This window comes from Colletotrichum higginsianum, chromosome 3, assembly GCF_001672515.1.
Source record: "Colletotrichum higginsianum IMI 349063 chromosome 3, whole genome shotgun sequence".
NCBI lineage: Eukaryota > Fungi > Ascomycota > Sordariomycetes > Glomerellales > Glomerellaceae > Colletotrichum > Colletotrichum higginsianum.
This window is the reverse complement of record NC_030956.1, coordinates 4,737,954-4,762,356: the sequence shown is the minus strand read 5'-3', so window position 1 is coordinate 4,762,356 and position 24,403 is coordinate 4,737,954. Positions and strand designations below refer to the sequence as shown.

Genomic DNA, 24,403 nt, shown 5'->3' with positions numbered 1-24,403 from the left:
TGTCACTTTCGCACGGGCCGCGGTCCATCCCATCTCATCCATCCATTGACGCCATCCCACCCCTCCGTCCGACCATCTTCTATCTATCCGTTTGCTTACCTATTTTCGAAACCTGGAAACGCCATTTCGTCCGAGCTACAGCTACCACCAGCCTGCCCCAAGCTCCTTCCGTTCCCAGGCCTTGACCTGTTCCCTCCGTCTTCAGGTGGCCGTTTGCTGCCTTCGCAGCGTCAAACGGAAGGACTCGCTCGGCCAGCATGGTTGCTTTGGCTCCGACAGACATCTGGAAAAGAAAGTGCCGACGGCAATCTCATCTCTCATCATGAAAAGGTCCCCGCTTGCAAGCTGCAAAAGGAGCTTGCTACCCTGTCCAGATGACGGGCCACAGCATGGATAAATGCTGGAAACCCTGATCATCACAAGGTTTCTCAGACGCTTGGCTAGCTCTCGAGGAGACTCTTGGAGAGGTTTGGTGTGCTGCGGTTTCTTACTCATGCTCAGTACCACACGCTCTGGTACATAGGCGTCGTATCGTATGCCTCGTCTCGAGTGCACGAAGCCCTCGATCTGGCCCCAACATTCGCTCTAGCGCGTATTATCTTCTACCCATTCGCTCCACTCGCTCGTGTCCTGCGTGTGTGTGTGTGTGTGTGTGTGTGTGTATCTGCACGCACTTCAGCCTTAGCACCCTGACACGACTCGTCGTGTTGCATTGTCCCGCCGTTTCTTTTTTTCGCTAGTTCTGAGAACTTAACGCCATCTTTCCCACCCGCTTAACTTTTAGAGTCTCGCCTCCCCCCGTCCACCCGGTCCACCTGCTCTTGTCCTGCTCTGCTCTTCCATGTCGTCTATCCCGCCATCTCGCCCACGTCTTCGTCTTATATGCGACGAGGTCTGAGTCTCCCAGCAGCACTCGACTCTTTTGCTGTGCTTCCAGTCCCAGACCGGTCATTTTCACACCGGCCCTCTCCCAACTATCGCAGCTCTGGGTCCTGGGCTAGTGCTCGCTCAGCCTGACTGATTTCTGGAGGTTCACCTTATGGCGGGCGATAAGTCGCGAGAATGGGCATCCTGAAGTTTTTCTCTTCCAAGAGGCTGTCGGACAAGCCGTCAAACGGTATCAAGGTGCAGGCCTACGATGCCACCACTGCCTCCCTCCCCCCGCTCTTAGGTAGGATTGGATACAACCTCAATCAGCTTCGTGAATCCAGCTTACACGGACTAGGGACCTATCCTGTGGCTGGGAATGGCCCAACCAATGTCTTTGAGAACCTCCAGCGGTCTCATCACAAGATGAGCGAGACCAATTTGTCTCTCGCAGCAGGCTCTGACACAGCAGCTCCGGCCCCGCCCGTTCCACGATTCCGCGATGCCAGTGTCGAACGCCCAAGTTCCGCCCCCGGCAGCGCCATGTTTGACGCGTCCCCGTCAGGCCGGAGAGGGAGAGATTCATCGAGAGGCTCGCCGCTATCGTTTAGAAAATCACGAGTTGGATCGGTACCATCTACGACGTCGGGCTTATCCCCCACGCCGAAGCGGAAAACCAATTCCCCGGCCGTCCCTTTTGAAGGCGACCCGTTCCGACCTCCGGCAGCTCCGTTTTCACATTCTCGCCATTTCTCCTTGCAAAATACCGGCATGGCTGCGAGGGGCTTTATCGACCTGCTCGACGCCCAGTCCGAGATCAAGCCCTCCGGCTTCCAAAGTCGGGTGAAGGCGTCGGGAGTGCGGGATTACGGTGAAGATGTTGCCGACAGGAACATTGGTGAAAACGGAGTCGATCTAACGTCCGAAAGGGTTCGGGCATTCTACGCATCAACGAGCACTCCGCGAGCCCAATATACGGGGGTGTTCGCGTCAACTTCGGCGAGGGGCTCTCCTACGGACAAGCATGAAAGGTTTCAGCCTTCCCGGCGCCTCCACTCCATGGATACCGAAGGCCGCACAAAGTCTCTGACCACATCGAGCGCCCAAGTCCCATTCCGTACCAACATGTTCAACCCAGAGGGCTCTCTTAGCCGCGAACCAATCATGGAATCCGTTGCCGAGTCCGTTCGCGTCAGGCGAAGGCAATCGCTTGGTGCCTATATCCCAGTCACGCCGTCGTCACTTGCGGCAGACGGGGCCCTAGATGCTCACAGGTTGACAGTGGACACGGATGGCCCCCAACGTGTCAGGCAACACAAAAGACGGTCTACACTCAGCGGCGAAGCACCAATGAACGAACTGGGCATTTTCTCGGCTTCGGGCGGTGCAAATGCCGAGTCTTCATCATCGTCAAAGACGCCCCCCAAACCAGCGTATCTGGTCAAACACAACTATTCGTTGCCTGTACAACAACGGCCGAAAACCTCGGGCCATACTCCTGTTGAGTCGTATCAAGGGGTGAGGCCGCCATCCCGCGCAGGGTCAGTAGCCAGTTCCAAATTCTCCTCCCCAACCCAGAAGTCGCCATCCCAACAGCACACCCTGTTCGCCAAAGGTGTAGCTGCCCGCCAGACCGAGAGGCCGCAGAGAGCGATGCCCGACGGAGGGAGTGGCACCAGAGGATGGGTCGGCCGAGTTGAGGTCGAGGGCTTTGTTGATTCTGCGGATGTGGCCTCGCCGGCGCCTTCACCTCGTTAGTGTCTACTGCCGATTTCTGTCATCTCTGTCAACATTTTTCCGAGGATCTTCTTGCTGACATGCTTGGTTTAAATAGATGTGATGAGAAGTGGCCACTCGTGGCGTGAGAATCTAGACGACTCGTGTCAACGACCAAACTTCCATGGTTCTCCGTATGGAAAAGGCAAGCTGGATGAGATCTACGAGCATGTGCCGCTACGTGGAAGCAGTTTGCATCATTGGTCGGCGTCGTCCGCAACACCGACAATGTCAAGCACCAGCTCCTTTCCGCGCCCGCATTCCCGACATACCACGACGACCTCTGTGGATCTGGCGACAATGTCATCCTTTATGAACGATAGTCACAGTTCGCTGTTCAGCGGCACGGGAGACCACACCTCGTTCCGCACAGCCCTCGAGAGCGCCTTGCCGTCACCCATTGACTTGGCGGCTTCCGGCGGCGGCTTCAACATCGACGACTATCTCTCGTCCGATGACGACATCGACGCGGACTCGTTCATCACCACCCGCAAACGAGACTCTGCTCACAGCGGGGGCCACGAGGACGAGCTCCTGTTCAGCGACAAGGGTTACGGTGAAGGAGGCCTGCAGCTGCCGGGGCTCTTCGATAGCCTCTGCAACGTCCCGGATCCAGACACAACGTCTCCCGAGCGTCCCGGCCTACGGTACTCGCTCAGCAACACCAGCCGGTTTGCCAAGAGGCTGTCGCTGGACCCCTGGATCGAGGCGCCCACCTCGCCCCTCGATGAGGGCGAGGACGAGGACGACGACATTTACGATATCCCGATGAGGTCGGACCTGGCGCTCGGCCGGAGGGGCACGCGGAGGATCTCGGCGCTGGGGACCATGTACCAGAGCATCGAGGAGGAGAAGGAGGAGAAGGTCGATGTACGGACAGCCGTGCGGCTGCGGAAGGAGGCCAAGGCGCGGCAGCGGGCGATGACTAGGCGCAGCAAGTCGCAGCAGAGACACCCTGACGATATCGAGGAGAAGCGCGGCGGGTGAGTGAGTGAGTGAATGGTGCTGCTCGATCGCACAACACATTCTCTTTTCACGAGTTCGACACGTTTCTTTACCGACAGGGTTCTTGCGATGGGAAAAAGGGGGGTGGGGGGGACTTGCTTATTTCGCGTTTAGACAACCACATCAAAGGAGTTTGAGTTATACCCAGGGAAATTTTGGACGAGGCAAGGTACCTCAGGACCAGACAAGCGATCCTGGGTCCGGGAGGGTTTACAACGACAGAGCCATTAGGCGGGGGCGTTCTTGGGAGTAAATAGATACTCCCGACGGAGATACGAGTAGAAGTTACGAATCATGTCTTGTCATTGATTGTTTGTTTGTTACACGATAGAGCCATACGATTCCTCTGATCAAGCCACTTCGAGCAATTATCAAATAAAACCGTGTCAACGAAGCAACACGTGCCACCATTATCCCCGTGGGAAGACAACTCCATTGCGCCACATTCGCTCCACAGGAGTTTATTATCGACATCCTGAGCAGGCTTCATTCACCCTTTCCACTGCGGGATGATGGGGAGATGGGACTGGGTTTGGAGCTTCGCCATGTTTGCGTCCTGAAGCAGCAAGAGACAACAAGTTTTCGCGATCCAACAAACCGGCGGAAAGCAAAACCTTTTAGGAGAAAGCAAACATACTCTGATGCATCCCGTCCTCGCCACCCCCGCCGCCACCCCCGCCGCCGCCGCTGCTGCCGAGGAACGCGCCCCAGTCCAGCTCCGTTAGCTGCTCGTCGCACCATCCAAACAGGTCCATGCCGCTGTCCGTGGTGGCCGACGGCGTGCGAATAGCGGAGCCGGCGCCGGATCCGTCAACATCGGCGGTGACGGCCTCGTAGAGAGCCGAAACGATGTCCGGCGTGCGGTCCGAGGCGCGCATCCAGGGGCGCATCTCGGCGAACAGCTCGAGGGCTTTCGTGAGGCTCGCGCACCAGGAGGTCAGGAGGGGGTTATTTTCCGGCGAGGGTGCGGTTGTGGCTACGGTTCTGGACGGCGGGACAGTGTCGGTATTAGTCAAGGACGTTCTCGAGGAGATGGTTGGCTGTTGCGATTGTGACAAGTGCGGTTGTGTCTGCTGCTGCTGCTGCTGCTGCTGTTGCTTGCGAGATGAGTGGCGGTGGTTGGTCTCGATGGCGATGGACAGCAACGGGACCATACAAGCTTGGAAGAGATACCATGCCGAGTTCCAGACGTGAACGCGGTTGGGTGTCCAGTAGAGGGTTATGGCGTCAATGGCCTCCAGCGCAACGGAGCGGCAGGTGTCGACCAGCATCACGTCGTCGGGGGAGGGCTCGATGACGGCGGAGATGGCAGCGGCGCCGCGTTTGAGGCTGCGGTCGTGGGCGAGGTACAGCAGGAAACAGCGGGACAGGATGAGTCGCACGTTCAGGTAGCGATTGCGCATGAACTCGCGGGCCACAGTCAGCCGGGGAGGGGAGTTTGCCGGGTTCCTCAGATACTCGGGCAGGGAGGCGTGCCATTCGCGCAACTCGCGATCGAAGGCCAGGGCTTCGTGGGCGGACAGGCGGGCGTGTTGGGCGAAGCGGTGTTGGATCCGGTCGCATATGTGGCAGAACAGGCAGCTCGCCCGCAGCGAGGCGGCGGCGTGGTCATCGGCGAACAGCGGCGTGGGGAGGAGCGTATCCATGGTGCTGCTGTCCCAGCGGCCGCAGGTCGGGCGACCGAGAGTCATGCTCGCCCAGGTGTCGAGGCAGAAGAGGCTCCACCAGGTCCGGCGACGCGTCTCGGCGCGGGAGATGTGGGTGGCGTGTTCCGGGTGGTTCTCGGCGCGCTCAGCGGCGCGGCTGCGGGCGGGTTCTCGGTGCAGGCCCAGGGCTATGGCGACGCGGTGGGCGGCGCCGAGCACAGCGTAGGCCATGTTGGGGGAGTTGCGGTAGTGAAGATAGTAGCCACCCAGCAGACAGAGGGCCTGGAGGCTCTCCATGTTGCCAGAACCGAGGGAGTCCAGGTCAAGATAGACGCGAGCCTGTTTGTAGTACTGTACGTGCAGAGAATCGCTCCCGGAGGCGATGGAGCCCAGGGTGAAGACCATGTTGAGGAGGGCGAGCCAGGAGCTGTCGTGGCGACCGCCCGCTGCAAGGGTCCGTCGGAAGTCGTCCTCGTTAAGGATCGGGGTGATGGGGTGGATGTGGTCAAAGTAGAACTCGATGCAGCGCTGCTCGCGCAGGGGGTTCAGGCCGGCGCCCGGGCTGATGAGGGACAGCGACGGCAGCAGCTGGGATGGGTACTGGGACTCGGCCCACATCTTTGCGCGCTCGGCTGTGTGCTCTTTAGCGGCGGGGCAGAGGCGGAATATGGCTCTCAGGACGGCGCTCATGGAGGTGACGCCGAGGTAAGAGCGGCGGTGCTGGTCCGTCGCCAGGCTGATGGCGTTGATATCGTCGCTGGCGCGGATGGTGGCGGGCTGCTGGGCAGATTCGTCCCAACGGCGGTCGTTGGCGGCTTCTCCGTTCTCGTTCTCGGAGATCTGCGTCGAGTCGTCAGGCCCATCGTCCTCGTCCTCGTCGGCGGTGGTGGAGATGCCGGCGACAGGCGACAAGAGGTTGGGCTGTGAAGCGGTCATGGGCCGCGCTCCAAAGAGGGAGTCTCGAGGCAGTAGAGTGAGCAGTTCTGCGCGGCTCTTGCCGACCAAGTCGTCGACGGGAACATCAGGGAAGAGTTCTTGCAGAACACTGGCCTGGGCGCGGAGCTGCTCCGAAGTCTTCTCAAGAGTGCTGGCAGATGGAGGTCAACGGTCGTGGCTCTGACTAAGAAAAGCTTCAAGCTGCTTCATTCACACAAACAAGGGTAGGGAAAGGGGAAGAGGGGTAGCGAGCATCGTGGCTTACCTCCTGCTTACAGCATGTCGCCTGCTCCGCTGTCTGTACTCACACGTTTCTGCAACCTTGTAATACTGGCAACTGGCGCAAGGGTGTCCACCGTCACACTTGACTTTGCGCCTTGTGCACTCCTGGCACGAGCGGTTGACCTTGCGGGACGGAGTCGGGGAGGCGGCTGCCGAGGCGGAGAGACTCCGGCGGCTGTCGAACGAGTGGAACATGCCGTCACACCTGTCACCGGCCCCGTCTTCGCTGCTGTGGTGATGGAGCTGGAGCCGGTGCTGGCACTGGTGTTGGTGCTGGTGGTTGTTGTCGGGAATTGCACGGCCCTCGGCACGGAGAGGGACCCGATCGAGCGGGAGACATTTGGGGGAAAGTTGCGATGCGGAAGTGGAGGCGGGAATTTGAGGGGAGAAGGCCTGGAAGGGGAAATTGTGGATTAAAGGAGAGAGGAGAGAGAGAAGAATACGACGAAGAGGCGGGGGGGAAGATGTCGATTGTCGAAGGAGGCAACGCGGGGAAGGTGGAGGTGACAAGGACCAGGGTTTGTTAGAGAGAGAGAGTCGTGGTTTGACATGGCTATCTGGGGTTTACAAATAAATACATTACAACAAAGAGTACAGAGGTAAAGAGTTCTGTACTATGATCGATGGGTGGTCCAAGTTTTTTTCGTTAAAGATAAGCCAACTGAACCCGCTGGCCTATCTCTCTAGCTTTTCTTCAACAACAGTAACACCATGTACTACCTACAGCAAGTTTATGGACGGTTGAGTTGGCAGGAATCTAAGCCATAACCGCAACAGAAGTTCGTTCTATGTGGGTCCGCATTTCACGTCAGATGAGGGACGTTTAATTTTCATTTAAAGTGTCTCCTCAGCTGCTGTAAGCCGGTACCATACTTACCCAAGTCACCGCTTTACGCCCAGGTCAGAAGCTAGAACGTTAGAATGACTCGAGAACAAGAACCTTGCATAGGTACGTGGCTGGGTAAGGTAAGGCAGCTGCCCAAGCTGCGGCCCCGGAAAAGCTCGGAGCACAGCTCCACCTCCCCCGGCACAATGAATCCTCGTGTCCAAATGAGGCAGTCGGGGGTATAAAGTGCCGCCCTCAGAAGGAATGGCGCAGTTATACCATCCGAGGCTGTCGTGAGAAATCCCATGACAGAACCCCCCCCCAAAATCTTTCGTTATTCATGACGATCTCTGACATCTAGCCCTGTAAACAGACGCATGCTTTACATACAATGAGTCCAACGTTGTCTCTCTCGGAAGGCATGTACCCTTTTAAACCCAACGTTAAGTGACCTGCTAACAGGTCGCAGTCCGCCGCCACCAAAGCCTCGGCGATTGCTGGATGGCCATCCACGGCAAAGTCTACAACGTATTCAAGCCACATCCCCTTCGTACCATTGGGGCACAAGACTCACCGGCGTTGTTGCCTATGAACAGGTCACCGCATTTCTCTCCAGTCACCCAGGCGGCAAATCCATTCTCTTGAGAAATTCTGGCAGAGACGCAACTGCTGCCTTCGATGCAGTACATCCCATTGAGGTCTTGGCGGAATATTTGAAGCCCAATCAACTGATTGGAAATCTTGAGTCGAGTGTGGAGGACACATCGCCACCCAAGGGTAATTCCCTTCCGGATGTGCCTACAGAGTTGCTGCCATCCCGGGGCAGAATAGAGGATGCACCTCCGGTATCTCACATCCTCAGCATCTCCGAAATGGAACAATACGCTCTGAAAAAGCTGAGTCCGAAGGCCGTCTCATATTACGCCTCCGGAACCGATGACGAGATCACCAAGATTGGAAACGGCGCGATTTTCCGCTCCATCCTTTTACGGCCGCGGGTCTTCGTCGACTGCACTCGATGCTCTCTTTCCACCAAAATTCTGGGCAACCCAGTCGAGATACCCATCTATGTCTCGCCCGCCGCCATGGCCAAGTTGGCCCATCCTGTAGGCGAGGCCGGCATCGCGGCAGCGTGTTCGAAATTCCAGGCGCTGCAGATCATCAGCAAAAACGCCTCCATGTCTCCTTCAGCCATTGTTCGGGCCGGATCCGACGCGACCTTTGCGTGGCAACTCTACGTGTTGAAGGACATTGAGGCAACCGAACGGACGCTGGCGCAGATCAGGGGGATTCCTCAGATCAAGTTCATCGTCCTCACCCTCGACGCCCCTTTCCCCGGCAAGAGAGAGGCGGACGAACGATTCAAGATGGCCGAGGTCGCCGGGGGAGCACCGCCGCAGGCTTGGGGCACGGAATCTGGTCTGACCTGGAAAAGGACTTTGGAGTGGCTCACCAAGCACACTTCGCTGCCCATCGTCTTGAAGGGCATCCAGACGCACGAAGACGCCTATGCGGCCACTCTTTTCCCCAGCGTCAGGGGCATCATCATCTCCAACCACGGCGGCCGCGCTCTGGACACGACCATGACGCCGATTCAGGTGCTCTTGGAGATCCGAAAGTTCTGTCCGCAGGTGCTGGACAAGGTGGATGTTTTGATCGATGGCGGTGTCAGGCGAGGGACGGATGTCGTCAAGGCGTTAGCTTTGGGGGCTAAGGGTGTGGGTATTGGGAGAGCTGCGTTGTACAGTCTTGCTGTCGGCGGACAGGCAGGAGTCGAGAGGGCATTGCAGAGTGAGTACAGAACACCAAATCCCTGATTGTGTTGGACATACGTTAACTGAGTCTCGTCTAGTTCTTACCGAGGAGACGATTACGGCGATGAGGTTGCTTGGAGTCGAACGAGTTGACCAGCTTGGGTTGAGACACGTAAGTTTTGTTGATGCAGGTGCAAACCCCCCGTATGCCAGTGTGACTTAACTGACGAGGCAATGTCTAGATCAACACCGATAGTCTGCAGTCCCAGCTCTATAGCGGGCCGCCAGGTCTTGAGGAAGTAGATAGAGAGTTGAGGTCCAGACTATAGACAAGTAGAGGGCAACGCTATCCCTGCCTCCTGAGAACCAAACTTGTTGGCGCATTGCAAATGAGAAGCATCGAAAAGCTTCCGCGTCAGCCAGGCATTATCTGCACCTCACTATCGAGCACTATGTTGTATCCGAAGCCGGCCAAACTGAAGACAGTATGAAAGTTCCAATCGACAATCTGCTTCCATCCAAGTGGGCATTGGCCACATGGGAGGGCCTGACAAGAAGCCTACGTGACCAACTAGCCATTATCGGCCGCCTTTCTTGTCTGGCTGAGATCAATACGGGAAACTCGACTTCTTTCGATACCAGGCGAGCGCATGGACAGCTCGGCCCCTAGTCCCGGCTAGCCTGGGATCAAACAAAGTGGTGCCACGGCCCCGTAATTCTCTTCAATGGGCCGAGGATATAAAACCCCGCGTGGACCTCGTCGTCACTGGGGATGCACAAACCTGGGGCCCCAATTGTTGCAAGAAGAACCGGCCGGGGAAAGCTTCAGTGCCGCCATCGCTGCCTATTTAGAGAGCCGGACCGCAAACCGTTTCTGGGTTATTGGGACTGCTCAGAGTGTAACAGTCAACCCTACTCCTTCTCGCCCTTCGCCACACCACACCCCATCCTTGGGCACAAGCCAATGGTATAGAAACCTCCAATACGAGAGGAAGTTGTTTGACTGCAAAATGGACAGAAGAAAGGAGGGCCCGGTCCTCAAACATGTGGACGATGTCGAGACGGGGGCCGATACCTACGCGGCCATCATGGCCACCAACAAACCCAACCCGCGAGGGCCTGGGTACATGAAGCTGTATCTTCTCGCCGGAATATGCTTTTTCTGTTCGACCATGAACGGTGAGAGGTCCTCTAGTGATTACACGTTTTCAACACTTACTTACGCTACGAAAGGTTACGACAGCGCTCTGCTGGGGTCCATCAACGCCCTGCCAAATTACACAGAATACTTTGGACTTCCTGCTAATGGAAACGCGAGCACCGGCATCGTCTTTGCCATATTCCAGGTTGGTCGCGTCTCGGATCTTCTTGGCCACCAGTTTTTAATACCCCGGATGCAGGTTGGCCAGATGTGCGGTGCCCTCTTCATCTGGATGGCGGATTGGTACGGCCGGACGTGGCATATCTTCTTCGGCTGCCTAGGCGTCTGCGTAGGAGCGATTATCACGGCACTTTCTACCAGCCTGCCCATGTTCATCGGCGGTCGGTTCATACTGTCCTTCTTCGCCACTTGCGCCCACACCTCGGCGCCGCTTTACCTGGTCGAGCTGGCGCCTGCGACGTACCGAGGGACGATTGCAGGGATGTACAATACCTTTTACAACGTGGTATGTGGAATCCTCGACCGAATGGCGCTGGCACGAGGTTAGGAGGGGGGTAACGTGATCGTTGCCGGGACTAATGCTAATGTTCCTCTGATTCAGGGCTCGATCCTGGCAACGTCAGCCGTGTATGCCTGCCACCGCTACCTCAGCGACAAGGGCGATCTGGACTGGCGTATTCCACTATGGCTGCAGATGGTCTGCCCTGGACTCGTGTGTATCTTGATCAAGTTCTTCCCCGAGTCGCCTCGATGGTAGGCTTCTCTCTCTCTTGGCGAGCGTCGACATATCTCTGACACCGGGTAGGCTTGTGGCACAGGACCGCCACGACGAGGCCAAGAACATTATCGCGACCTACCATACCAACGGCGACCTGGATCACCCGCTGGTCGACTTGCAAATGAAGGAGATGATTGGCTCAGTCGACCCGGCTCATGTGCCGTCCTGGAAAGATCTCTTCGACCTGCGAGTCCTTGTCGAGAGCCGTTCTAGCCGTTACAGACTCATGCTCAACGTGGCTTTCTCCTGGTTTGGGCAGTTCAGCGGCAACAACATTAGTAAATGACCCTCTTACTCCACCTTCTGTTTTGTGTTTTGTGAAGAAGACCACAACTAACCTCACCTCAACAGTCTCTTATTACCTTCCAATCATGCTTTCGGGTGTCGGTATCACCGACACCGACACCAAGCTGATTCTTAACATCATCTATTCCGTCGTCGGCTGGGTCTTCTCGACCGCCGGCTCGCGCCTCCACGACGTTGTAGGCCGCCGCAAGATGCTCATCACCGCCACCTCCGGCATGACCGTCTGCCTAGCCGTCGTCGCGGGCTGCTCGGCAGGCTATACCGACTACGGTAACACGACGGCGTCAACCGCCAGCATCGTCTTCATCTTCCTGTTCGGCGCCATCTTCGCCGCGGGATTCACGCCGATGCAGCCCATCTACCCGGCCGAGGTCGTCAGCAACAGGATGCGCGCCAAGGCCATGGGTACATTCAAGCTCACGGCGGGCGCGGCCGGGTTTCTGAACACGTTCGTTGGGCCGATTGCGCTGTCGAGTGTAAGTATCTGACCCGGGGGATTTGTTGTGTGAATGCTGCGTTCTTGGAATCCAACCGCTAATGTTGTGGGGAACAGATTGGATATTGGTTTTATGTCTTCTTCGTCTCGTGGGACAGCTTCGAAGTCTTGTTCATGTACTTCTTCTTTGTTGAGACCAAGGGCTTCACATTAGAGGAACTGGATGACGTTTTCGAGGCCGAAAACCCACGCAAAGCGTCTGTGCAGGCCAAAAAGAGACAAAAGCGAATCATGAGGGAGGGCGGATTGGTTACTTGAAGACGAGAATTCCATACATTAGCAAGATACCGCGATTGGAATGCATATTGGACGAGCTTGGCGACGGACGCGGTGGCCGCGAAAATGGTCGTAGAGATTTGTGAGTTTGCATACCTGCACCGCAGTGTGACCGTGTCCCAGTCCTTCAGTGCGACCTCCTTTAGTTCGGCCAAGCCTGCGTCTGGCGAAATTATGGGCTGGAGTGAGAAAGGCCGTGTAGGAAAAATTAAGGGGGCCATCTCATGGTGGTGTTTTGGTGGTCTACCGTGGGAAAGCGTCCTTGGATGGTTGTTGCAGCCAGCGAATCATGGTTTCTCGAGAAGCCCGAATCGTGACTGTACTCTCAGATGAATGGCCGGACGTGTCTCGAATCTCACCGTATGTAAATTCTGTCCGGGTCACCCAAATGGTCGGCCGGGGTCTTCCGGCAGAGATCGGTTTACTAACTCGGGCTGGAGAGCAGACCCCCTCCCTCCCCTCTCGACCTCATTAACGACATACCTGGTGGTCTGTACCCTTCGTAAATCGCCTCATCGAGAAGCGTCTTAACTACGGGGGAGAGAAATTTTGTCGAGGATGCACTTGCACAGGAAGGTCGCTCTTCGCTGAAAGGTCTTGAGGTCATGGGAAAGTGAACGTCGATGTTCTTGAAGAACAGGCCTCTCAGCTAGAGCTGACATAATACCACTGAGTGGTGGCACTTGTGCCAACTCAACCCACGTATTACCTAAGCACCTGCTTTTGATGGTGTTCTGGTCCTGACCAGGCTTTCAAATGTGCACGATAGCTCGTAATGCTGGAGGAAGTCGGTGTTCCTCTCGAGTATTGCTTTCCGCCAGATGCATCTGTATTACCTTTAATGGAGCCCGATTGACAAACCTTGACCCCTGACATGATTAATCAGCCGGCGGCGTTCATGGTCTAGTGTCACTGATAAGATAAGCTGCGGCCAGACCCGCCCCTCCAGATTTTTTTTCTGATTTGGCACTGGTTCGGGCGTCTCGATCCAGGACTCGTGCAGTTTCTCCAGAACATCACTTTTGCGACACCGACCGATCCCACGATGAAGAGAAAGCAACCCGAAGATTCCGTGCCCGCGGGCGAAACCGAAAAACGCGCAAAGACAGAGCAGTCCGCTACCCCAGAGCTTTCCTTCGCCGATCTCGGGCTCGACACACGCCTGGTGCAGGCCGTCGCCGCCGAGAGCTTCAAGGACCCGACACCCGTGCAGCAAAAGGCTATCCCACTGGCCTTGGACGGCAAAGATGTCGTCGCAAAGGCCCCCTGTGGCTCCGGGAAGACTGCGGCATACGTTCTGCCAGTTCTTTCCAGCATCCTGAAGCGCAAGACTGTGTGTAGACGCGCTGTGCACCTTTCCACATGAATCTCGCTGACCGTTTAGACCGACTCTTCACCCGCCACCACAGCCCTCATTCTTGTGCCGACCCGCGAGCTCGCCGATCAAGTCCTCAAAGCCATTGAGCAGTTCTCGGCCTACTGCGCGAAAGACATCCACGCCATCAAGCTCGTTGACAAGATCTCCGACGCTGTCCAGCGCTCCCTTCTGTCCAACTTCCCCGATGTCGTCATCTCCACACCAGCCACCGCATGGCGCAACATCGTCTCCGAAGCCTTGTCGCTGGACAACCTGACGTGTATGATTCTCGACGAGGCTGACCTTATTCTGTCTTACGGCTACAACGAAGATTTGGAGAACATTGCGAGAAAGCTGCCCAAGGGTGTCCAGTTGACGATGATGAGCGCAACCCTTTCGACGGACGTAACTTCACTTCAAGGGATTTTCGGCAGGAAACCTACCGTGCTGGACCTCGACGACGAGGAGACGGAGGGTGACAGCCTTTCTCAGTTCGTTGTCAGGTATGCTACTCTCGACACACGTCCTTGCCTGCCACTTACTAACTGTTTGCAGTTGCGGAGAGGACGAGAAGTTTCTTTTGGCATTCATCATCTTCAAGCTCAAGCTCGTCAAGGGCAAGTGCCTGATTTTTGTCAACGACGTCGATCGTTCATACCGCCTGAAACTTTTCCTCGAACAATTCCAGGTCCGAAGCTGTATTCTCAACTCAGAACTGCCCGTCACATCAAGGGCGCACGTCCTCGAGGAGTTCAACCGCGGAGTATACGACATAATCATTGCGTCCGACGAAAAGAGCGCTATGGGTGCCGAGGAAAAAGATGTCGAGGGAGAGGAGGGCACGGAACAGCCCGAGAAGGAGAAGGAGCAATCTAAGAAGAAGCGCAAATCGAAGCGAGACGCCGAGTTTGGTGTATCGCGAGGCATCGACTTCAAGAACGTTGCTGCCGTGGTCAACTTTGATCTCCCCACATCCGCCTCGTCATACACACATCGCATCGGGCGCACAGCGCGAGCCGGCCGGACCGGCATGGCTCTGTCCTTCTATGTGCCTAGCGAGCTGTACCGCAAGCACTTGCCGACGAGCATAGAGACGGCCGAGAACGACGAAAAGATTCTGGCGAGAATCAAGAAGCAGCAAGCGAAGCAGGGGAAGGAGGTCAAGCCCTACAACTTCAAGAAGGAGCACCTGGACGCGTTTAGATACCGTCTGGATGACGCTCTGAGAGCTGTCACCAAGGTCGCGGTTCGCGAGGCGCGTATGAGAGAGCTGAAGCAGGAACTTCTCAAGAGCGAGAAGCTGAAGAGGTATGCACCTTGCGACGACGGTTGCCCGCGTCATAGTTACTATCTCCGCCAGTGTGAATGCCTGAGCCCTACTGACTCATCTTTAGATATTTCGAGGAGAACCCCACGGAACTGCAGCATCTCCGACATGATGGAGAATTGAGAACTGCTCGACAGCAGCCTCATTTGAAGCATATACCCGAGTACCTGCTCCCGAAGGAGGGCAAGGACTCTCTCACAAAGAACGACATCGGCATGGTGCCCTTCCGAAAGATCGGTGGCAAGCAAAGAAGGAGTAAGGGCAAGCCAGGACGCAAGAAGATTGGGACGCGGAAAGTCAATCCTTTGAAGACGTTCAAAGCCCGGAGGAAATAAGCAAAAAGTCTCGATCATACCCTGACGCAGTCGTTTCCAGATAACTTACTAATAGAGACCTGCTGTGTTCCCCCCACAACCAAGGTTGCCCATGATGCAGAGTTCTGCTCGGGCGCAGGCCCGTCAGACGCAAGTGTACATTGTGTGCGAAGAGATCAACAAAGTTCCGCCGCTATGTGGCGGGAAAGGTGCCGAGGCTCATGGTGTTGTCAAGTCAAGACCTTGTTCGCTTCTCGATCAGCTCCACGCGGCAATGGCCTCTTGTCTTTGGTTCACACGTGCCGTCTTGAGTCGCCCTCAGCCCTCTAGACGTTGCATGCACCTCTTGAGGACACCGTCCACCGGCCGCTTGTTATCTGATGTCTGACCAGCAAACCCCGCCCTCGATGACGAGTTGGCTCGCAAAAGTACAGTCAGATGGACAGAAGCGTCAAGGCGTGCGCTCAAGGCTCGACCGGCTGTCAGAGAGAACTTCTCCCCGTCGGAACAAGTGAGCGAAAAGGCAAAATAGAGAGGGGTTGGATGAGCTGCAAGCCATTGGTCCGTCGAATGTTCGCAACACCCTTCTGACACCGTGTAAATGGCAGGGCGAAGGGCAGAGACAGAGAGCGGCTCCATCGGCATGCAATACAGTAGCGGACGTTTCGTATTGACCCAGCCTAGTCGTCCCATCTTTGACGTTGCGAGAGTCTGCACTTCGCAACCTCCACCTCGACGAATCACCTGAGGATCCAGGCCTTGGTCCGCGAAGCTTCGTGGCATCGCGGACTGGTCGGGAGCACGGACGGGACCCGTCGAAACGCAGACATCGCGGAGCTCGGCCGAGTCCCCCGACTGACCTTGCGACGCAAGGCAACGCCAAAGACAGCTAGCTGATCGTTGTCGTTCATGAGGAGGCGCGCTGTTACTGCGATGCGCGCCTTGGCGTGCATGTTGCACCCTTCCCTTCACCTAGAGAGGTTTGGACAAGCCAAACATGTGAATTTGAAAGAGCCTATATCATGTCAAGGGTGTCCTGGGATTTGTGGAATGTCAGCTATCTCAATCTTGCACCAACAGAAAAGCGACCCGCCACCCGTGCGTGAGAGTAGTACCCAGCCAACTGACAAACTTGACATAAGAAGTGCTCAACCCCCTTTTCGATCTAGTGGCTTGGCTGTCTGTCTTACACCCGTACGGAAGCTCTCGGGGCCATGGATACCTTCATCACACCGCTGCATTCCCAATGCACACATCCACTGCTGGACGTTGAAAAAGCTTGGGACATGGCACGGCCGGACACCTTTGCCGGGGCGGCAATCTACGTCCCGATACTCCTCCGCTACCTCTACGACCCGTTCGTCCTGGGTCTTTATTGCCCGTACGCGTGGCAAATATCGTCAAGCAAGATGCGCGGGTTCTTCAACCGCCACATCGCAAACGCGGCCTCGCGATCACAGACGTCGCAATCCCTCCTCAGCGAGACAGGTTTCCGGCCCGCATCAAGCACGTGTTCGCCTTGTCGTATCCTGGACATTGGAGTCGGAACGGGCTACTTTCTCAAGCATGCGCCTATACCAGCGGGGTCCGAGGTTTACCTTGTTGACCTTAACCCGGCCGCGCTCCACGCCACTAAGTCACGCATGCTGAAAGCGCACCCCAAGACGACGTGCGAGGCCTCCGTTGCCGACTTTCTGGACCCGCAGGGGAGGGGCCTGAGTTGCGGAGATCTGGGTGGCGGTTCCTTCGACGCCATCTCGACGACGATGCTGCTTCACTGCTTGCCGGGACCTCCGCCGAGAAAGGCGACGGCCCTTGTCCGCCTACGCCACCTCCTCGCTCCCGGGGGCACCTTGTTCGGGGTGACGATCTTGGGACGTGGCGTCAAGCACAACATATGGGGGAAGCAGCTGATGTTTTGGCACAATCTCCTGGGGGTGTTTGGAAATACGGAAGACGACGTTGAGGGCTTCGTTGGGCCGCTGAGGGAGGCGTTTGAGGACGTAAGATGGGAGGTGCACGGCGTTATGCTACTGTTCGAAGCGAGAAACCCCATACCTTGATGGCTTGGATGCCAGCCTCAAGGACAAACATTGGTTTTAGCAAGCTATCTTGAACATTAGCGTTGTTTGTTCCAGATACATGTTTTGTACTGAGATAATATTATATGTGCATTGTTCGAGGCTTCATCAGCTGAAGCTATGAAAAACGCGAAACAAGTGATTCACAGTCCTCCCACTGCCGGGACAAGCCCTTTTGTTGGAATGAATGAGGTCGTGGAGAAGGGGGGGGGGGCGGCTAGCAAGACCCCCCCCCCCTACTAACCCCGAGCGGCCTGGCAAGCTTTCACAATAGAGTTGCAACTATGCTATGTCGAAGAAAGCCATGCAGTTTTGCCGCAAGTCCGTAGCCGCTAGTCTTATGGATGGATGAGACGAACGTCCCCGAAACCTTCCGCCTGATGGGCGAGTCCGGATGGCCTCCGCGACCGAGCGTGTGAGTGGCTGCTTCGCAGTACCAACCCATCAAAATCACAGTCATGAGATGTTTGGTCACACTAGCCGCTCAAGCTTTTACTGTGACTTTTGACGATGATTACTAGACACCTGTAGTCCCTTGGACATCTGCAATCAACTAATGGGTGGTAACCCCGGGCCAAAAACACTGCGCCGTCCGCCTTGAATGCGCCGCCTCGATAACTCACTTTCAATTCGAAGGCTCATACGATCACCGACAAGGATTTCGGCTTGACGGTATAAAGTCTCGCTAAACTTTGCCACTGGGTCTGCCTCTAGTATGTAGTTCGTTAAGATCAATGATGAGGTATCTGTGAGCCAGACCTTCTAGTCTAACGTAACACTTCGGTATGCGCTGCCCTCAAAGATTTTCGAGCTTCACGTGGATCAATATCTCCAACCAGGACAGCCAGCAGATTTCCAGTCTCAAAAATGGGAATTTCGTGATGGGTGTCTTCGCTAAAATCTTGGAAGCTGGCAGCAGCAGATGCATGGTGTAAATTGACGTTCAGCCAATCCCTGGCTTCTACTAGTTTGAGAGCAAACGGAACCCTAACTGTGCCAATCTGAACAGCCTCGCAAACAAGCGCCTCCAGTTCCCTTTGGTAAGAAGAAGGGCTGCAAAGTGACCCAAGTAAGCCCTGTACCATCTTCCATCTACTCGCGTCATAAAATGTATATAAGTGTGTTTTCATTCTTTGTCTAGGACCTGAGTCGCAATGGAAGCATGGCGCGTTACTTATTCTATCCATGTATGTCGGATCGGTGTCAAGTAGCCAGCGACTCGTCGTTCTCGGAAGACTAGGCATCATTCGCAAATCTCCTCGGCCTTAGACCTTTCATTTTCCACCTGCCCGTGGCCTTGGCCTTTTTCTCGGAATACCTCTTTTCGATTGCCTCGAGACTGTGCCCTCGGGTCTCTACCATGGTAGCGGCCACGACCACGGTACAGACGAGAGAACAGCCCGCAAACAGGAAGTACGCCCCAAAAGTGGACTTGGATAACAGCACTGGAGTTATCAGTGCAACGACATAGTTTGCAAACTTTGTTTTTCTATTAGTCTGGTCCAGGAAGTCAAGGGGTTCCTGGGAAGAGGGTGAAGAGAAACTTACCCAATTGGCGCTTTGAGCCAGGCTAGATGCACTGCTTCTCGTCTTCCTCGGCAGGCTCTCAACCATGAAGGTCCGGAAACCGATGGCCCACGTAGCACTGTATACGATGGCAAAAAGGTAAATTGAAACGATGACCACCCACTTCCCTGCCCCCGATTCGGCTTGGACTTGCCCGGCGGCGAATAGCGATCCCATCAGAATCATCAGAGCCGTGATGAGTACCCCGCCCAATAAACTCGACGTCCGTCTCCCCCATTTATCGGCCAAGAAGGTGGCGGGGATGGTCACGGCTAGAATGACCAAAGCCGAGACCCCGGACGCGAGGAAAGTGGCCTGCTCTCCTTTGAGTCCCGCTTGTGTGAACAGAATCGGAGCATAGTACAATATTCCGTCGATGCCACTGAACTGCTGCATTGCCATGAGAAAGCAGCCGAAAGCTGTTCTGCTGCGAAAGGGTTTCGAGAAGGCTTCCCCAAACTCCACAAATGTCTGCCGTATGGTGTCCCAGAGTGTCGCATCGACATTCTGTTCGTACGTTCCCGACATTGACTGCTCGAGGAGCACGGCCCGCTCGCTATCGTCTAGCCCCAGCGTATCCAGCACGATGCGAGCTTCATCGAACCTCCCCTTGCTCAACAGCCACCTGGGAGAGGGTGGGACTGTCCAATATGTGCTGGAGAGAGCAAAACCTAAGAATGAGGCAATTGCCAGCGGGAGCCGCCACGCGAGGGATGATGAACCTATCCGAGCGGTGCCGTAGCACATGAAATATCCAGCGACAATGCCGGTGACGATAGAAAACTGTGGCAGGGCTGTCATGATCCCGCGGACACGGGCGGGAGACATTTCTGACACCTGAACGTAGACGTTGCTGAGAAACATGCCCTCGCCGACGCCCTAGCCCTCGTAAGCTGTCTGCCCAAAGCCTAAAATACCTAACTCTTACCTTGATGAGGCGTCCTAAGACAAAAACTCCTAGCTTGGGTGATGCGCACTCGACGGCGGCGCCGCAGCCGTAGACGAAGGCGCCCAGGGCAAAGAGGAGGACGTGCCCGAACCGGTCGGCCATGGCACCCGAGACGAGAGCCGACAGGGCTCCGGGGATGAGAACGGACGACACAATGACCCCGTGCATGGTGGGAGAGAATTCTCCAAACGTCTGGTGGAAGGATGGCATGGTCGTCACCGGGCCGATGCTGCCGGTATCGAGGCTTCGTGCATAGCATCTTGTCAGCTATGGCCAAGGCAGAATGAGGACATTGCGGAAGCGAGGTGGGTTGAGAACACACCCAAACAGCATGGCTACACACGAAGCGATAATACTCGCTCTCACATAGAGCGGAATCGAGAAGGTTTTCTTCATCTTGAAGAGATGGAGCGATGCTGTAGTCGAGGATGACTTCGTCAAAAGCGGCTGGTGCTACTCTTGAAACCTCGATGGTTGTCGCTGGATCTGAAATCACTGAATACCACGGTGGCGATTTGATGGAAGCTGGAAGGGGTCCCCTCCCCCCGTGGGAGCGAAAATTCGGCGCTGGGCCCTCATCAACATTCCGGTTCCGGGGGATGTGGGGCCACGTTATCTTCTTTCACGATTGGTAAGACTTCGGTGGGTGAAGAGTTGAGCACCATTGGAAGTCAATAGTACATGACGAATAGCAGAACTAAACTATCTGGATATGGTGGTAGAAAGTAACTCCGGATTTACTGATGATTGGATGAAGCGTCTGACAATCAAACCAGCGCATCATGCATGCATGTCGAGCATGGCCACGTTTCACATGTCGAAAATCACTATCAGCTTGCACCTTTTGTCGGGGCGACCCGGTGAATTAAACGCGGACACAGTTGGCGAGGTGATCTGGATAATTATCTGGAAGAGCGTACAGTAGACAAAGTCCCATTGCTGACTTGGAAGCTCCATTCATGGATCCTATAAACTAAGTCCCTAAGGGAAAGTATTACTTCTTGTGATCTGTTGAATATCGCGTTGATTACTCTGAGGAAGCTGGAAGATGTGAAAGTCGGCTGAGATGAACAGCGCATGAACTCCTAGTAGGACTTTATGAGAGACCCACAACAAATAAAACTATTTGTAAATCATAGATGTTGTCTCCAAATATGTACTTCTATCAAGGCTCTTGTGGTTGTTGACCTTCGAAATTTTTCGGCCGGTGTGAGTTTACCGTTTTAGGAATTGTTCAAGGTAAGCCGCCCAATCAGACTGAGCGAAACCCCGGGGAAAGCGGACCCACCGGGCTGTCTACCGACATCGCCGGGCCCGCAAAACTCGTGAAGCCCCGATGATTACATTTCTGCCAGACATAGCTAACTAGTTATAATAATGTAGATTATGCATAGTAAGCGATTTTACTTAAGAATCTATCTCGAGAATATACTAAATTAGCTACTTACTACTAAAAGAGACTACCTTAACTATATAATTAGTACTACTAGCCTCTAAGCTATTCGCAAAGTATTAAGCCTATATCTATATATATATATATTATTAGTATAAGGTAGATTAATATATTAATAATTTAGTAATAATCTTACTTTTTAAATTAGTAATTAGCTATAGAGAAGGAAGGTTAACTAGTAAGGGGCCCTTATAGTAGCCCTATTAAGTAGGTAAGTACCCTATAGTAGGTTACTCTCCCTTATCCCTAATATTCTCCCTTAACTCTAAAATCTCTATTTTGCAGGGCTAATTCCTGCAAATTAATACTAGTAACTTTTTCTTATAGTAAAAAAGTACCCTTTTTTATATTTTTTGCAGAATTAGCTAAATTCTCTAAAAATATAATAAAAAATAAAAAGTATTATACTTTTATAAGTTATATAGCCTCCCTATATAATGTAATTCTCCTCCTATTTATTCTATAGAGTAATATAGTCTTATAATATTATAATTAAGTATATTTCTCCTTAATTAAAGTATTAGAGGTATATTCCTTTATTTAATAAATTACAATTATTAATTACTTCCTCTATTTATTACTTTATTCCTATATATATTCTCCCTTTTACCTTATAAGTACAGCCTTAGTAGCCCTTCTTATAATTAAGTAAGAATCTTAATTCTTGCAGTCTTATAGGCTCTTTTTATTTTTATAAGGACCTTACTTAGTTTATTTATTTTAAACTTAGGCAATTTATTCCTCTATTTGTATTTATACTAATAAAATTGTAATAAAATTCTTAAGGGCCTAATTAAGTATTACTTTTATAAAAGTATTTATTAGATTATTATTTCTATAGATTTATTAAACTTTATATAATTTGCATCTCTTATATAACTACTAAAGAGCTATAATATTAATTATTAAGTGCTTTTCCTAAGTTGTACTTAACTTAATTAAGTACTTATACAGTAAGTAGGAGTCTATATATACAATTGTAAGTATAAGAGGGAAGTTAAGTTTCTTTATAATTATAGCTAGTATAAATAAGATAGTATAAGCTATATTTATACTTACTATTATACTATAAATCTCTAAGGCTAGTATACTTCTAGTAACTCTTTTAAATTTTATTAAGCTATAGTGAATAATATTACTAATTAGTATAAAAGTATTATTATAGTTATTAATTAGCTCTTTATTTCTAAGGATAATAATAAAATTAAGCTGTAAGGTTATATTGCAATTATTAGTAAATAATTTATTTACAAATATAAAGAGCTTTATAAATACTAAGTTAAGAGGTACAAAAGTAAGACTATAATTAACGTACACGCATAGCGAGTCGGCCAACATAGCGAGCCGGCCACTCCTTATCGCTAGAAAAAGCCCCTTTTCTAACTATTTATTAAAAAGTAGATTCTTAACTAATAAAGACCTAGTTTTTAGCATTAGATAACGATAAGAGTTAGATTTTAAGAAATAATAGTATTAAAATTATTATCTCTTTCTAGCCTATATTACTAAGCTTACCTCTTATCTAGGCCTCTAGATAAGAGGATTACTAAGAACCTAGGGTTAGGAAGAGACAATAATTTCTACAATATTATTTCTTAAAATCTAACTCTTATCGTTATCTAATACTAAAAACTAGGTCTTTATTAGTTAAGAATCTACTTTTTAATAAATAGTTAGAAAAGGGGCTTTTTCTAGCGATAAGGAGTGGCCGGCTCGCTATGTTGGCCGACTCGCTATGCGTGTACGTTAAGGGATTTTATCTACTACTTAATTCTTTAATTAAGGTTCTTAATATTCTTATTAGTTAAATTCTACTACTAAGCTACTATTAATAAATTAAAGTATACTTTAAGTTAGTAGATAGAAGTAATGTAAGTACTATATACTTACTACTAAATATAATTTTACTTAGTAGTTAGTAACTTTATATTAATTAGCTGTAGCTTTATTCTCTAGTCTTTCTGCCTCTATATAATAATAGTACTATTAAATAAGGCTATTGCAATAATTCTTCTATTAAATAGGAGCTTCTTATTAGTACTTAAGTACATTTTAAACTTTACTAAGAATAATACTTTAGTAAGCTTATTACTCTCTCTAGTATTAAATAAGCTATTAGAGAGACTAATAGTATTATTAGTTTGCATACTAATTATACTAAAGTCTGTATTATTATTAGAGGAGAGTAAGAAATAAGAATTATAAATTAATAAAATTATCTTAAGGTTTTCTTTATAGTAGTAATTATAAATTGCCTACTAGTAGGTACCTATCTCTACAATCCTATATAGGGGTTTTACAACCTCTATAATTGTCTTAGTAGAGTATTTATTCTAAATTTACAATAGTAATTGCGTAAGGATTATTTAATTAAGCTTTAATTATAATTAAGTATATACTTAAGTAATATTTTAAAACTATAGTCTAAAGCCCTCTAAAAGGAGTAGTAATAGAGTAAGAGTTAAAATAAGTTATTAATTTGCATACTAAATTATAGGCAATTAAGTAAGAATAGAGGTCTTACTATTATCTATATAATTTTAAATTATAAGTTAAGATTTCTTATATAGGGTAATTATTATTTTATCCTTTACCTTATTAATAATTTGTAATTTAAAGATTCTTATACTCTTATAGTATATAGAATTAAAGATAATAAATATAAAGACCCCTCTATTAATAAGGGCCTTTACCTCCTTCTTTATAGACTCCTTAAATAGAGCTCTAGAAGTTATAATAATCCCCTTATCTTAAAGCTTAATAGTAAGCTCCTAATTAGCTTCTTCCTTTATAAATATAAAGATTATAATAATATTAATCTCTTAAATTAGGACTACTCTATTAGAAGGCGTCTTATATAGCTAGCTCCTTATTTATTTAAGTAAAGGTAGTACAAGTACTAAAGGAGTAGAATTTGCAATAATAATAGTATTCTATATAGTATTATTCCTATTAGTAATAAGTACCTTATTTGTAATTATATTACTGCAATTATTAGGGACTATAATAGTATTATTTAAATTAGAGTAGTATAATTTTACTATTATTAATTAGAATACTCTTACACTATTAGTATTAATAGTGCAATTCTTACTATTAACTATAAGGAGGTAATAAGGACTAGACTATTCCCCTTTTTTATACTATATACATATAAGGAATTTAATTTCTACTACTTTTAGTACTAAGGTATTTAGTCTATTATAAATAGTTAATATATTATTAATTTTCCTAATTATATAAAGC

At 51.3% G+C, this 24,403-nt stretch overlaps 8 protein-coding genes across 8 annotated transcripts; 5 read left to right on the top strand and 3 right to left on the bottom strand.

The window, feature by feature from the left end:
* Window positions 1-1,062: 1,062 nt before the first annotated feature.
* On the top strand, window positions 1,063-3,630 carry CH63R_04967 (uncharacterized protein; the record flags this gene model as incomplete). The annotated part of the gene is made up of 3 exons (XM_018299942.1): window positions 1,063-1,171; window positions 1,226-2,620; window positions 2,702-3,630. The coding sequence occupies 3 exons, from the start codon at window positions 1,063-1,065 to the stop codon at window positions 3,628-3,630; spliced, it is 2,433 nt and encodes an 810-aa protein (XP_018161188.1).
* A 635-nt stretch (window positions 3,631-4,265) lies between these two features.
* CH63R_04966 (Fungal specific transcription factor domain-containing protein) lies at window positions 4,266-6,707 on the bottom strand (the record flags this gene model as incomplete). Its single annotated transcript, XM_018299941.1, has 2 exons — window positions 4,266-6,381; window positions 6,496-6,707. 2 exons carry the CDS (start codon window positions 6,705-6,707, stop codon window positions 4,266-4,268), a joined length of 2,328 nt encoding a protein of 775 aa, XP_018161187.1.
* Window positions 6,708-8,210: 1,503 nt separating this feature from the next.
* On the top strand, window positions 8,211-9,421 carry CH63R_04965 (FMN-dependent dehydrogenase; the record flags this gene model as incomplete). Its single annotated transcript, XM_018299940.1, has 3 exons — window positions 8,211-9,129; window positions 9,191-9,264; window positions 9,335-9,421. The coding sequence occupies 3 exons, from the start codon at window positions 8,211-8,213 to the stop codon at window positions 9,419-9,421; spliced, it is 1,080 nt and encodes a 359-aa protein (XP_018161186.1).
* A 396-nt stretch (window positions 9,422-9,817) lies between these two features.
* Window positions 9,818-12,092, top strand: CH63R_04964 (Lactose permease; the record flags this gene model as incomplete). The annotated part of the gene is made up of 5 exons (XM_018299939.1): window positions 9,818-10,759; window positions 10,856-11,007; window positions 11,060-11,310; window positions 11,384-11,814; window positions 11,892-12,092. 5 exons carry the CDS (start codon window positions 9,818-9,820, stop codon window positions 12,090-12,092), a joined length of 1,977 nt encoding a protein of 658 aa, XP_018161185.1.
* A 1,063-nt stretch (window positions 12,093-13,155) lies between these two features.
* CH63R_04963 (ATP-dependent RNA helicase DBP9) lies at window positions 13,156-15,129 on the top strand (the record flags this gene model as incomplete). Its single annotated transcript, XM_018299938.1, has 4 exons — window positions 13,156-13,443; window positions 13,495-13,970; window positions 14,023-14,775; window positions 14,862-15,129. 4 exons carry the CDS (start codon window positions 13,156-13,158, stop codon window positions 15,127-15,129), a joined length of 1,785 nt encoding a protein of 594 aa, XP_018161184.1.
* A 719-nt stretch (window positions 15,130-15,848) lies between these two features.
* CH63R_04962 (uncharacterized protein) lies at window positions 15,849-16,061 on the bottom strand (the record flags this gene model as incomplete). The annotated part of the gene is made up of 1 exon (XM_018299937.1): window positions 15,849-16,061. One exon carries the CDS (start codon window positions 16,059-16,061, stop codon window positions 15,849-15,851), a length of 213 nt encoding a protein of 70 aa, XP_018161183.1.
* A 333-nt stretch (window positions 16,062-16,394) lies between these two features.
* On the top strand, window positions 16,395-17,171 carry CH63R_04961 (Methyltransferase; the record flags this gene model as incomplete). The annotated part of the gene is made up of 1 exon (XM_018299936.1): window positions 16,395-17,171. The coding sequence occupies one exon, from the start codon at window positions 16,395-16,397 to the stop codon at window positions 17,169-17,171; it is 777 nt and encodes a 258-aa protein (XP_018161182.1).
* Window positions 17,172-18,425: 1,254 nt separating this feature from the next.
* CH63R_04960 (Hexose transporter) lies at window positions 18,426-20,100 on the bottom strand (the record flags this gene model as incomplete). The annotated part of the gene is made up of 3 exons (XM_018299935.1): window positions 18,426-19,634; window positions 19,684-19,948; window positions 20,027-20,100. 3 exons carry the CDS (start codon window positions 20,098-20,100, stop codon window positions 18,426-18,428), a joined length of 1,548 nt encoding a protein of 515 aa, XP_018161181.1.
* Between the last annotated feature and the right edge of the window lie 4,303 nt (window positions 20,101-24,403).